We start from the raw sequence: 13,429 nt of genomic DNA on the forward strand, positions 1-13,429 counted from the left end.
TTTTCACTGCCAGATTTTTCATTGCAGTGGTAAATTTTCAGTGAAGATGAAATGGGTATGAGCTTTATGTTGCTTCACAGGGTGGAGAATTAATTTTTATTTTCAAAAAGTATTTTGTAAGTGATTTAAAACCCTTCCAGGAAAAAGTTCAATAAATTGTGCAAAGAAATCAGCCCTAAGAATCCATGCACGTATTTCACAATTCCTATTACACCAGTTACCCATTTATAGAGGGAAAAATATACAGTTTTTCTCTTGGCATCTGCCATTCCAGCATGCTGAATATCTCTCTGAATGCAGAGAGACACATTTGCAAGGGGAATTCTGGTAAAGTTCCTATGGGACAAATCTAATTTATGCCCATTTTACTGAGTGATAAAACTACAGAAATTGTATTTATCAAGAATACACTCTGAGCAGCATTACCCATTCAGATACCTTCTAGTTGTGCTGGAGTAGAACTCCCAAATTTCAGAACGAGCACAATTAAAAGACATCAACTTGTAGAAGCCAACTCAATACAGAATTAAAGCTAGAAACTGTCACCATACAATAATGGGAAATTATGAAGGACTGGGAGACAGGGTTAAAAAAAAAAATCAAGAAGAGAAGTTAGCAATAGCAAAAAGAACTAATCCGATTGAGAAGGAAGGAAGGAAGGAAGGAAGGAAGGAAGGAAGGAAGGAAGGAAGGAAGGAAGGAAGGAAGGAAGGAAGGAAGGAAGGAAGGAAGGAAGGAAGTTCCAGAACACAAAAAGATAAAGATTGAACCTTCTTTCAGAAAGGGGAAAGCAGAAGGTGCAGAGTCTGGAAAGGGACACAAACCAAATATACTGGTTGCTTCCAGTATTAATTTTACTGGAAAAATTAGCTACCACAGGTATCTGTTTTTCATACTCCATCTGACAGCTGTCCTAAGTATGCTTAGTTACCTGTGTTTTGTCTGTTTGTTTGTTTTCCTTTGGGAGGAAAATCATTTCACACTATTTAACCTTCCCAGTATCCCAGATATAAACAGAATGTATTTCCTCATGGCCGTGCAAGCTATGCACACCTAGTTCTTTTTGACAAAGCTTTGAAAGATCCTCTGCCTCATCCAAAGCACTATACAGGGATGCAGTTGATTACAGATCCTATTTATAATTCTTTCATGCTTTCTTAGCACTATTTCTGTATTACTTCTCTCTTTCTCTCTCTCTCTCTCTCTCTCTCACACACACACAAACAAAGGTGGAGGAACAAATAAACAGAATTCCTGCACTTATTTTTTTTAACTAAGAACCTCAGGAACCCCTCTGTCTGGAAGCATCCACAATAAACTAGTGAACATGTTCAGAAATCATGTCCAAAACACACCCAGGGCCAACCCCTGTGAGTATTTTTAAGCGGATCCAAAATCACAAAGGGGAACCAACACAAATTTACTAGGAAGTAATTCTTCCTCTCAGTGGTCAAAGGTCAGCAATTTACTCCATTCAAACTCTAGTCTTAGGAAGTTTTCTTAAGGAGAATGACTAACAAGAGAATGTTCATGTCTCAAAAGAGTGTATCAGTTTTAAACCTGAAGGGCTAAATAATAGCCTTCATTCAGTTCTGCTTGACTTAGAACTTTATTTAGTTCTGAGGTAAAATATTGACCAAGAATAGGAGGCACAATCGACTTTATGAATTTGTCACAAAAACTCAAAATCATCTGCTCCAGGTCATCATTTATTCATATGGATAAGGGAAAAACTGCACTTTTAAAAACAGATCTGAAATAGATTTATATCTGCTTACATACACCCCATAATTAGCATTATAGTAGTAGACATTTCATTCTAACCTTGTAAATAATATGAACTGCATTTCAGTTTTCCTATTTTTCCTCAAAGTGAAAACATCTGAACTCATGACAAAGAAATGATGCTTTCAACACGTTCTACATACCTCAACAAATATTTAGAAATGTATGTTCTGCAAGCCAACTGCATCCTTCATAAAATATTTAGTGAAATATCTTTCAATTTGGGAGGTATAGCATGTAATAATACTACTATGACTACATAGGTTAGGTTTAAGATATCTATTTTGAGCTGAAACCCTTCCAGATTCCCCATCTCCAAAGCAGACAATTTCAACTCTAGCCATTCCAGTGGTAAAATCACATTGCCAGCCCTACTTCCAACAACCCAAATAACCTTCAGGGTAATTAAAAATAAGAAACAGCAAAAGTGTTGCTTTTGGGAACAAAAACTTCTTAAGTCATTCAGCATGCTTCAAAAGAATTTTACAAAAACAGAATCTATACTTATTGTCTATTAATTGTTTTTAAAAGCATGAATGTTAGTGTCTTATTTTATCCTTCCAATGTATTCATTTGCTTGGACAGTTGCAAAAATACCTGATACAGTTAAACAGTAAAGCTGTGCTTTCCATTAAAACAAAACAAAACAAACATTTCTTATTAGGTCAGTACTATTATTAAGCCAGGGAATTTGATCCAAAGGCAAACATGTTTTAGAGAATTAAAGAAAGAGCAGGCTTTTTCAATAGTTTTAAGCCACAGATTTTGCCCTGAAATATATAACATGATAAAGCAGGATCTTGGAGGTTTTAGTTTACTGATCAGGTGCACATTGCCTGAATGCGCCCTTAGCTCCTCATCTCAACAAGCTTATCTTTGGTAACCAGGAAGTCACCACCAATAAAAAAAATCAGCATTATCTCTAAAGCAGAACTCCTGGCTTGGGATAATCTAATGAAAGTCAGAGTTTGAAATCAAGATGTGAAGTTAATTTATGGTTCCTCTCTTGTTTGGTGCAGCTAAATTCCCTCATAACATTATACTTTTTCTTATTAATGTTTCAAAGGTATTGAAGCTCTTTTTACTGGCAGAAGAAACCAAGCAGGAGAATTAGGGAGTGTGTTCCAGCAGAGCTGCATATGAATAATACACCAAGATAGTCTATAATTCTAGGCTATCATTTTGTGCAAATGCAGCCAATTGTATTCTCCAAACTACAGATTTGCACCCTAAGAAAGAAGCAGCCAAACTGATTTCTTCCAGAAGGGCAATCTGGGGAGAGAATAACATTTTAAAAACGCATGTTGCTTACCATCATCCAAATAAGCTTGGTCGAGATTCTGTTCCTGTTTTACAGTGACTCCAGCTGAGACCATTTCCTTCTGATCGCTTACTGGTGGTCCGTTTTTGGCTGTTCTCTGCTGCTGAATCACAGTAGGATATGAACTTGGGCTTAACCTTTGTGCTTGGCTGACCTGAGGCTGGTGGGGCCTCACTCCACTGGATGTGAAATTTTCACTACACATTATGTGCTGAAACTCTTGATGGCTTTCACATCTCAGCTGATGATTGGCTGTGGGCGAGCAATGAATCACTGGAGAAGATGGCTGATTGGCTGGAGAATGATGGAGCATTGCTGAACTTTGGCTAGGGGATCCTGTGTGCACAAGCACTGACCTATGAACATCTGGGATGGAAACCTGGGCACCCATCAAGTTGGACTGCTGGTAGCCCAGGTGGCTTGGACTGAGAGACTTGCTTCTTTGATATATTATAGCTCCTGGGTTTTGTGAAGGATATTGGGATTCAGGAGAAGAGAGATTTGAATGCAACTGCTGGCAGGAAGCCATTGTAGCCACAAGACAGGAAGGAGACTCCGAGACCATTGTATGATGTGAATAATAAGGCTGTGTTACTGTTCTCAGACCACTGTGTACCGTATTGCAGATTAAACTTGGATCATAGTCATCAATGGGCTCTGTTTTGATGGAAGGCACTGGAACAAAACACACAGAGGATATCAGTTTTAAAACACTGCTAATAGATAGTCAAATAGATGAATGACTCTGACGCCGTAATTCCCCACTACCACAGTCTTCAGCTGGTTCACATGTACATATTACTGATGTCTACTGAAGCTTCAAGCAACAGGCCACATCCGCAATTTGAATTTTCATGTCACCTCCTTTTGCCTTGTCCCCAAATGATTTTTGATGGACTCAGTTCATGTGTACAGCTACCAGATGTAATGGTATTCATGGGCATATAGATCACCCTGATGATATACATAATGACTACTTACTGAATGTGTGTACTTAATTCCACCAAACCCAGTAATATGAAAATATTGCCTGTATTGTTCTATCTACTAAGTCAGCATCAAGTGATGTAATATGTTGATATAATGGAACTGAATGATCTCTGTGCACGTAAACAAGTTGACTGCTGCCAGAAAAATTACCAATGTATCAGTAATGTGTATCTTGATTAGACGTCTATGCCAGGCCAACTAAGTTGGCTAATGCTGTCAATTTTTTTCCCAGCAACTGGAGGCTGTGGGTATCTGGATGAGGAAGAAGCAGCTTTTACTCAACCCAAGAAAGATCTAGTGTCTGTGGTTATTAGGGATCCCTAGATCTGAAGATTCTCCATTTTTAGTTCTGGATGAGGTTGCAGTCCTCAAACACATGTATACATCTTAGACGTGTGGCTCCTGCTTGAAGGGCAGGTAGTAGCTCTGGCCAAGAGGATATCTGAACAACTCCATCTCGTGAGCCAAGTGCACCCATTCCTGGATTGGGAGGTCCTGCTCATAGTCACTCATGACTTGGTCACTTCCTGTTTGGACTATTGCAGTGTGCTCTACATGGGGCTGCCTTTCAAGAACATATGGAAGCTACAACTGGTCCAGAATGCAGTAGCATGGGTAGTTACGGATGCACCAAAGCACACCTATATACAGGTAGTCCTCACTTACTGACCACTCATTCAGCAACAATTCAAAGTTACAACACTGAAAAATGAGACTTAAAACTGATCCTTGAAGTTGCAGTCATTGCAGCATCTCCATGGTCATGTGATCGCAATTCAGGTGCATGGCAACTAGCACGCATACGATGGTTGCAGTGTCCTGCAGTCACATGATCACCATTTGCAACCTTCACAGACAGCTTCCGACAACCAAAGTCAATGGGGAAGCTGGCAGAAAGTCACAAATCATGGTCATGTGATGTTGCGCTTAACAACCACAGCTGGAACTGATGTCATAAGTTGCCATGGTCATATGACATTGTGCTTAACGACCACATCACTTAGCGATGGAGTTGCTGGTCCCTATTGTGGTCGGTAAGTGAGGACTACCTGTAATATCATTACTTCGTGAGATACACTGTTTTCGTGCAGGCTTCTGAGTACAATTCAAAATGTTGGTTATTACCTATTAAAGCCCTTCGTGGCACAGAGCTGTATTATTGTTGGGCCACCTAACTCCAAGAGATACCACAAGAGTGGGCATGCTTTTGGTATCTTCAGTAAAAAAATGTCATCTACTGGGACTTAGGATGTGTGCCTTCTGTATCCTGACAGCCTACTTCCTGAGATTTGAATGACCCCAATCCTGCTGGCCTTCTGTAAAGCCTCAAAAACCTGGTTATTCCCATGGGGGTTCAGCTAGAAAAGTGAATGAGCCCACTTGGTAAATGGTTTTGGAACATGAACATGCTGTGATTTGGCTCTGGATATGTTGTATAGTGTGTTTCTGTGTTTTTTATGTTCATTGGTTATTTTCTTTTGTGTTTTTAATCCTATGTTAGCTGTCCAGAGTCATAATCTGCAAATTTGGTGGCCGTATAAATTGCATGCACAAATAAATAAGGAGGTGGAATGCTGTATAATGCTGCTTTGAAGAAAGGCAAGATAGAAATCTAACAAAACACCACAGGGAAATAGTTGCACAAGTTGGTCCTCAAAATGGGAATCTTATAAGCAATCCTTTATAGGCAATCCTCAAGAAGGTGTTTCTGAATAGAAATCCCAGGATCTTCTCTTAGTATCCAACTTGGCCTAATCTTCAAAGATTCCATCCAGATTTGAAGGTAAAGTCTTTGAATTGAACTCTACTCCTGGTACTTCATGGACACATCCATTCATTTTTCTTAGCAACAGAACAGAAGTGGCTTGCTATTGTCTTCTTCCAAGGTATTTCTCAATGTCTTTACTCTGCAACCCTGGTATTCCTTGTGGTTTCCCCTCCAAGTGCTAACCAAGCCCAATCCTGCTATATTACAAACCTAGACAAGGTCAGCCAGGTGATGCCATAGCCAATAGTTCTGTGTCCCTGCAAAATGTTTGTGCTACATGTCCCTTTCCATAAACAATTACCTGGATGGTAGGTAAAATGCTGTGGCTGACTTTTTTTCCGTTTCCCATTGATCACATAGAAATTCACCTTGACAGGGGCACGAATGTGCTTGTTCCGATATTCTGGAATCTCTACAAACAGCATATTCTGAAAACAAGAATGACGATAATAAATAAGTGTGGGGACAATACAGTATAATAATGTCATTAATTTAATATTTATAGACATACCACATCTAGCCTGCAAAAATCCAGATGATCAACAGATGGCAGGAAATGAGAGTTTCCCGTGTCTATTTTCTGCTACCTAGTAGTTGTACAGATTTTGCACCTCAAATATGGTAGGCCTAAATTTTTGCAATCAGCTAGAGAACACTGGATTATAATCTTGCAAATATGAGCAACCCTCCAAAACAGGGTGGCTGATTTATAGTATCTGAAGTTTCAACCTTAGAGAAGCACCTTATTCATTTTAATCTTAATTAAAATGTTAGTTTTAATATTTCTCTTACTTATGGGAATCCCACCTGCAAGACATGAGGACAAGAGTGGATTCTTGTTCACTATGGCCAATGTTAAGCATTCCAGGAGAGCATGGTTTTTCCATTGCTAGCTATTATTTTTCTTACAGAGAGGAAGATTGCATTTCTGTGGCTAACGATGGAGTTACTTACAGATTGGCTCTTATCTTTGTCCACTGTGGCCTCCATCTCCCAAACCTGCTGCCCATCTGAAAAAAAATGGATGAATTAAGTCATGCTTGAAAATTGTTCCAGAACGTATGGAAGACAGATGTACAGAAAGTCATTATGAGTGTACCCTCCGTTTTTTTCTTCGTTATGGTGCTCAGAGTACATTTTTGCATGTTATCCTACAATCATTCTTAAAGGTAGATGTGATTATTATTATTACATGTCGCACATGGAAAGATAAGGTTGAAAGCATTGTGGTTTTTTTTTCCCCTAGGACCAGCTCATGAATTCAGAGCAGAAATGAAGTTCCAATTAGAAATGTCAAGAACCTGACTTCAGTGAGTCATGAATGGGAAAGCTCACTGAATTTCTTAACTATTACACCACATTAAAATTCACTAAAATAGAACTCAAATTCAGCTGCAAAACTGGGTTTATATGGATATGGTATGTGTATCTCTGTCTCTGTCTCTATCTCTATCTCTGTCTCTATCTCTATAGCCATATCATCTGTTCAATTGTGTCTGATTCTCAGAGACTGCCTGGACAAGTCCCTGCAGTTTTCTTGGCAAGGTTTTTCGGAAGTGGTTTGCCATTGCCTTCTTCTTCCTAGGGCTGAGAGAGAGTGACTGGCCCAAGTCACCCAGCTGGCTTTGTGCCTAAGGTGGGATTAGAACTCACAGTCTCCCAGTTTCTAGCCTGATGCCTTAACCACTACACCAAACTGGCTCTCAATATATGGATATATGTGTGTCTAAATGCATGCACAAGGTTTCAGAAAGCACAATACTAATTTGTCTTTCTGTATGCCATTAATTTATCACCCTAAGCATTTCTGTTATATTACCTAGGTTTATTAAAACCAGAAGCCTTCTAATGTTTGCTATTTCTGTCCAGCATTGAAAATGCTTCCAGACGAAGATGCTTCTACTATCTAAGGATAAACAGTTGGTGGTCACACAATCTTTCCCAGTGTGAGACCCACACCATATCTTAATCTTAGCTGGCACAGAGGTTGGGGGGGGGGGGGGACTGATAAGCATCCTGCTCCAAGCAGCCATCAACAAAGCTAAAAATTGTTATGATGTTCCCACAAACGTTAGCCTCTTCCTTGAACTAAAACTTTCCTAGTTCCTCCAAACTTTCCTTGCAACTCTTAAGACCTTATATGAGTTCCTTTCCTTCCTCTCTACTTTGTCAGCATATTACAGGCATTGCAAAAATTACACAAATCTTTCACTAGTACATGAAACACGCTTCCATATCCTTGATTTGGGATTTGGGGGGGTGGGAGTGGGGGAATTGCCTCTTCCATAATTAGTTCTACCAATGCTCCTAACAAAATAATTTGCTGATACTTTTAATTTCATAATCACATTTCAGTTATGGCTCTAATCCTTTGGTCTTTCTTAATGAAGGCTATAAATTGGCCAATTCTTTCCAACATTTCACATGCCGAATAGCAAAAGCTACTATGGTCCAGTGACCGCAAAGTAATTTGAACCTAGGCAAAATAATCAACCAACATATCTTGATAATGTAAGTATTATTCTCAACCACTAACAAAAAGAGAATTGTTTTAGAGTAGCATTGCCACATACTGAACTATGAATGATAATATCATATTCTATAGAAAATAATTTAAATTAAATTGAAGCAACAACATTCAGGAACTGAAACAACAAAGAATCTTGGAACACTTTAAAGACTAGCAGGATCCTGTGTTGTTTTTGCTGCAAACCATGAAGACAGCAAAGCATTTATGGCATTTGAAAAAGATATGTAAGAGAAAGATATTTGCCGTAATATTAGGCGAAATATCTTAGCAAAGACCTAGATTCTGCTTTACGTTAGACTAGCAATCTTACTGAAGAGGTAGATGTTTTCTAGCAACAGACTAAAGCTAGATCTAAGACAATGACTTTCTCTAAAAACATGTAACTCTAAAGTTCAGCTTTTCTCATAAGGTCACACGAATCAAGGAACTACCAAGGAGAAAACCACATCCCCACCAACACTGGCGGGGCAAGCTAGTCTATATAAACAGGGAACAAACCCCACACTCACCAGCACTGATGATGTTACCTAGTCAGGTAATGAAACATCTGCAAGCACACAACCAAGCTGGGGAAGCACCAAGGACTCCACAAAATAAGTTTAATTATGCACAACAATTGCAATTACTCTCCCTGCCCTTCCAGGTTTTAGCATTGTGCTTAGTTTGGTCTTTAATGCTGGTGACAGGTGCAAATAAGCCACTGAACAACTTCTCAGTCAATTGCATGCACACCAATATCCAAACTGCCTCCATGCTGAAAACTGTTCTATATTCAAAGAATGTGAAATGAATGTTGGTATGTTGAGAGCTAATGCAGGCTCAACATACTAGCAATCTGGCAAAGAAGAACCTTAACCTCTGAGAAGGAATCTGGCCAGAGTGGACCTGTAAGTGCCCACAGTTAGCATCTGTTCATATGTAATTCTAAACTATAGCAACCAGGGTCTTCCTCTCCAAAATAGCACCTTTTTATTCCCAGGACAGAAACTTGTTTCAATCTGGACCATTCCAGACAGAAGTACGCTTGTCTCTGGATTGTATCACCCTAGATCATAGATGACGGCTGACATTCTCCTAAGAGAAAATATTTCTTGCCTATAAAAACAACCTGGGGTATCAGTGAAGACTCCAAGTGCATGGAAATATTCTGTTGCCAAAGAACATTCAGGCCTATGTTAAGAATCCCCCATCTGCAACCTGAAATGGTGAGCTGTTTCAAAGAACTTATAAAACAATTTGCCCTGAAGGTGTGGGAGCAAGAGAGGAGGAGGAGGAATGGAAGTGGTAGAACACTGCAATTCCCAGTGGGAGCCAAGATTACGTTGAACAGGATTTATGTTGGGATTGACTTATTAATGGATATTTCTGTTCCTTTCATGGTTGCCTTGTGTAGGTGCAATTTTTCCACTCCTTGTAGGTTCAATATGAGGCATAATAAGCTGCATCTAATGTATGCCTTGAAGATATGGAGGACACCTGGGCTCCTCTTTTAGTTCAGCCAACTCTGGATGTTTTTTAGATGTTGTTAAGGAAGGAGTTTGTTTGATATCCCTGAACAACCAGTTCAGTGAAAATAACATGGAAGTAAAATGTCAGTATTGTTAGAAGCTGGGAATAAAATCATTGTCTGTAGGGTGAGAGAAGGGGAAGGTAAAGGAGAAGTTATGAGTCAGATTTACTGAGTCAGAGGGACCTCTGGGACTACCCCAAGGGTGACTACAGTTTATATCCCAGCCCTTGCTCAAGGGGGGTTCATGCAGGCATAAAGTCCTCCATTGTTCTTGAAGTCAGCTAACACACAAGGGTTCCAGTTTTTCACGGAGTGTGCTAAAGCATCATTACCAAACCACCCTCGGGAAGCACCACAGCTGCAGAGCTGAAGAAAACAGTCAGCCTTCGATACAGGTTAATTACAGCTTTGTCACACACAATCAGCCAACTCAAATGACCTAAACTGAACATATTAGACTAAACACACTGGAAAGATATTTAAGCCTAAGTCTAAACCTTGTAGTAAGGAAACAAGAAACACAATTCTATGCTGAAAGCAACTATATCCTATGTTTGCAACTCCTAAAGTCAATTCTGCAAAGTTAGCAAGTTTATACAATTCATTCTCCTTCTGCTAGTCATGAAAAAGGGCAAAGAGCTTGACAAGATGCCAGTAGCCACCTCCACCCAACTGCTTGCAATTGTTTTCAGCCAACCATCTCTTAATGACTGTAGGGACTGGACTGGGGCACTATGGATCAAATGCTGGTTGTCTCAGGGGGTAAGCCTGCTGGCTGGAAAACAGCTGCCACCACTGTCAAAGATTTACTAATTCCCCTGATGATTTTGCAAATCTATATGCAAGATTTTAAATATCTTAGAAAGCTTCTTTGGACAGAAGTTTGCCACACTGGAAAACAACACTTTCTACCTATAAAGGAAGAAAAACAGGTTGGAGCAAGCATGCTCATCCTCATTCAGTTTCTTCAAATGTGGAAATCATTCATTCATTCATTCATTCATTCATTCATTCATTCATTCATTCATTCATTCATATATCTGTAATGTCACATGTTCATTTAGGCTGGACAGAGAGCTTATATATTCATTGATAAGACCTGAATTCTTTATTGAGTTTGATGCTACTCAAGCTACTCATCTCCTTTTGTTCCATCAGCCTAGCCATAAATAAGAAAACCATTTCATTTTCTCTTCTAGCCTCCTATATGTAAATGAAAGGCCTGAGAGCTGGAAACACTTTAAGAGCTGGGTAGCCCACAGCAGGTGGCAGCATCTATCTACCCTTGGCTATCCTTAATTTTCTCAATAAAATTAAATAGGATTTGACCTGGTTGGTACTTGAATGAGATACCTGAAAAACTCAAGATTGTAGGCTGGATTGAGAACTGAATAACACATCCCAAAAGAAGGCAATGGCAAATCATTTCTATATTACTGACAAAAAAAACCTACATGGATGTATCCTTACAGTTGTCAAGAGTTCATGGAGGTTAACTTTTTAAATTCAAACACGGTAAATCCAAACTGAATTGATCAGTTTCTATGGGACACTTGTGATTTTACTTGTTCTATGCCAGGCATTTCATAGATTAAAAGTAGGTTGAAAGTATGGAGAAGAAACAGAATGTTCCTATCTCAAGAGGTTCACAATCTCAATTCCAACTTTGCAGGAAACAATAGAAGTTGGGGAAGAAAAGAGGAAAAATTAGCAGGGTATGAATAGTGATTATTGCATATATTTAGATTCATTTTAACTGGAACAAGAAAAGAGAGAAGATAGCACACAGATATTCTGGAAGAGTAACAACACCTGGATTACAAATGATACAGAATAACATGGTAGAATTTGGATTTGACAGGAATGGATGGGACCATTTTGGCTGCAGACAAGTAACTGCCATTTTAAAACCCTCCCTTATGTAAAGCAAGCAAGCAAGCAAAGAAAATCCTCCTGCAATTTTTAAACAAAATTGCACAATGAAGAGAACATTTCCAAGTCAGCCTATCTACTATAATAGGTGTCAGCATTTTGCATATGAGAACACTGAAAACTTTTCTCTTCCTTCTATGTAGTCTAAAATGGTACAGACCACTTCACCACATCATTTCCTTCCCTCAAGCAGCAGTCTCATTTGAATGCCTGCTGCATACAAAGACTAAGGTACTGTAAATGAAATGACACTAAGTACTTCAGAGCTAAAGCAACAGAAGCATTTGATTTTATTTAGTGGGCAAACCACTCGGATAATACTGATAAAAACTCATGAATCCAAAATGTTCAGACAACCAGATAAAGTTTTAGATTGACCCTAAATTCTACAGAAGATGTCACTGTGTGTCTGTTTGGGGATGGTAGTGAAGGCATATACATTAAATTAATGAAGCTTTCTCCATCTGATGAGCGTTTCATTTATTCATGACACAATGTTCTAATGACAACAGATGATCCTACCTGGATAGGCCCACGTCTGCAGGAAACAAATGTTTTCCTGGCACACCTGTCTCGTGGAACAATCTTGGTTCTTTAAACATGGTAGCCTTGTATATAAAAAAGGTAATAATCTCATGGCAATTGTACTGACCTTTCTGTTTGTATATCATGTTCCATCTGTTTTGCTACTATGCTGTTATAATCTTAAGTGTACAAGCCCTAATTTTAGTTAGTCAATATTTGTGTTTCCCTTAACATCTCTGAATGTTAGCTCTGAATCTATGGCAAAACAGGAGGTAGCTTGAAATATAAGAAATCAGGTTTGCTTTGTTTGGGAGAAGAAAAAAAAAGACAGACAGTCTTCCTGTAACCTATTACTTCCTACTTTGAATAAACATTGTGCTGGGTTTTCTACAGAAAAGGGGAGCAAATGTGTAGTTGATACTTGGTAATTTTAAGAGTGTTTGGAATCTTAGAAACATAGAGATGGAAGAGATTGCTTAAACCGTCAAATCCAACTTCCTGTTCAGTGCAGGAATCCAAATTAAAGTATCCCAGATCAGAGATCCAGCTTTCACTTGAACACATTCAGTGAAGGGAAGTTTAACATCTCTCTGAATAATTGATTCCACCATTAAACTGCTTTTTTACTGTTCTAACATTCAGTCACAACCTGCCTTCTTCTGCATGATAACCTTTCATGTATTTCAAGTGTGCTACCATAACTCTCCTCAGTCATCTTTTCTCCAAATTAAACATACCCAGCTTCATCAATCTTTTTTCAGTTTATAGTCCTCTAAACATTGTCATTGTCTTTCTCTAAGCCTTGTCCAATTTCTCTGAATCCTTTATATTTAAAGAAGGACTGGATGTAATGCTTGAGGTAGAGTCTACCAATGCAGAAAAGAATGCAATTATTACTTCCTATGTTCTGAATTACATACTTCTGTTGTTTCAGCCCATTTCTCCAAACTGTCAAAATAGCTATAAATTTTATTTCTGTCGTACTAGTTATCCACAACCTTTTTCTATCACTTGCCAGTCTGATAAGCATCCAGTCTACCTCTTCATTAACAAAAATATTGAAGACCC

At 38.8% G+C, this 13,429-nt stretch overlaps 1 protein-coding gene across 5 annotated transcripts in view; it reads right to left on the reverse strand.

Moving 5' to 3' along the window:
• Positions 1-13,429, reverse strand: part of NFATC2 (nuclear factor of activated T cells 2) — a 168,811-nt gene that overhangs the window by 57,958 nt on the left and 97,424 nt on the right. For all 5 annotated transcript variants that reach the window (XM_088153539.1, XM_088153538.1, XM_088153537.1 and 2 more), the window contains exons 7-9: positions 6,819-6,874; positions 6,166-6,292; positions 3,098-3,781 (exon numbers count right to left, since the gene is read on the reverse strand). In XM_088153539.1, coding sequence (XP_088009665.1) covers positions 3,098-3,781; positions 6,166-6,292; positions 6,819-6,874 — 867 coding nt within the window. The remainder of the gene's footprint in view (positions 1-3,097; positions 3,782-6,165; positions 6,293-6,818; positions 6,875-13,429) is intronic.

The sequence above is a fragment of the Python bivittatus genome, unplaced genomic scaffold (genome assembly GCF_059951505.1).
Source record: "Python bivittatus isolate LINGU-HERP-01145 unplaced genomic scaffold, Pbiv_v1 ctg000700_np1212, whole genome shotgun sequence".
Taxonomy (NCBI): domain Eukaryota; kingdom Metazoa; phylum Chordata; class Lepidosauria; order Squamata; family Pythonidae; genus Python; species Python bivittatus.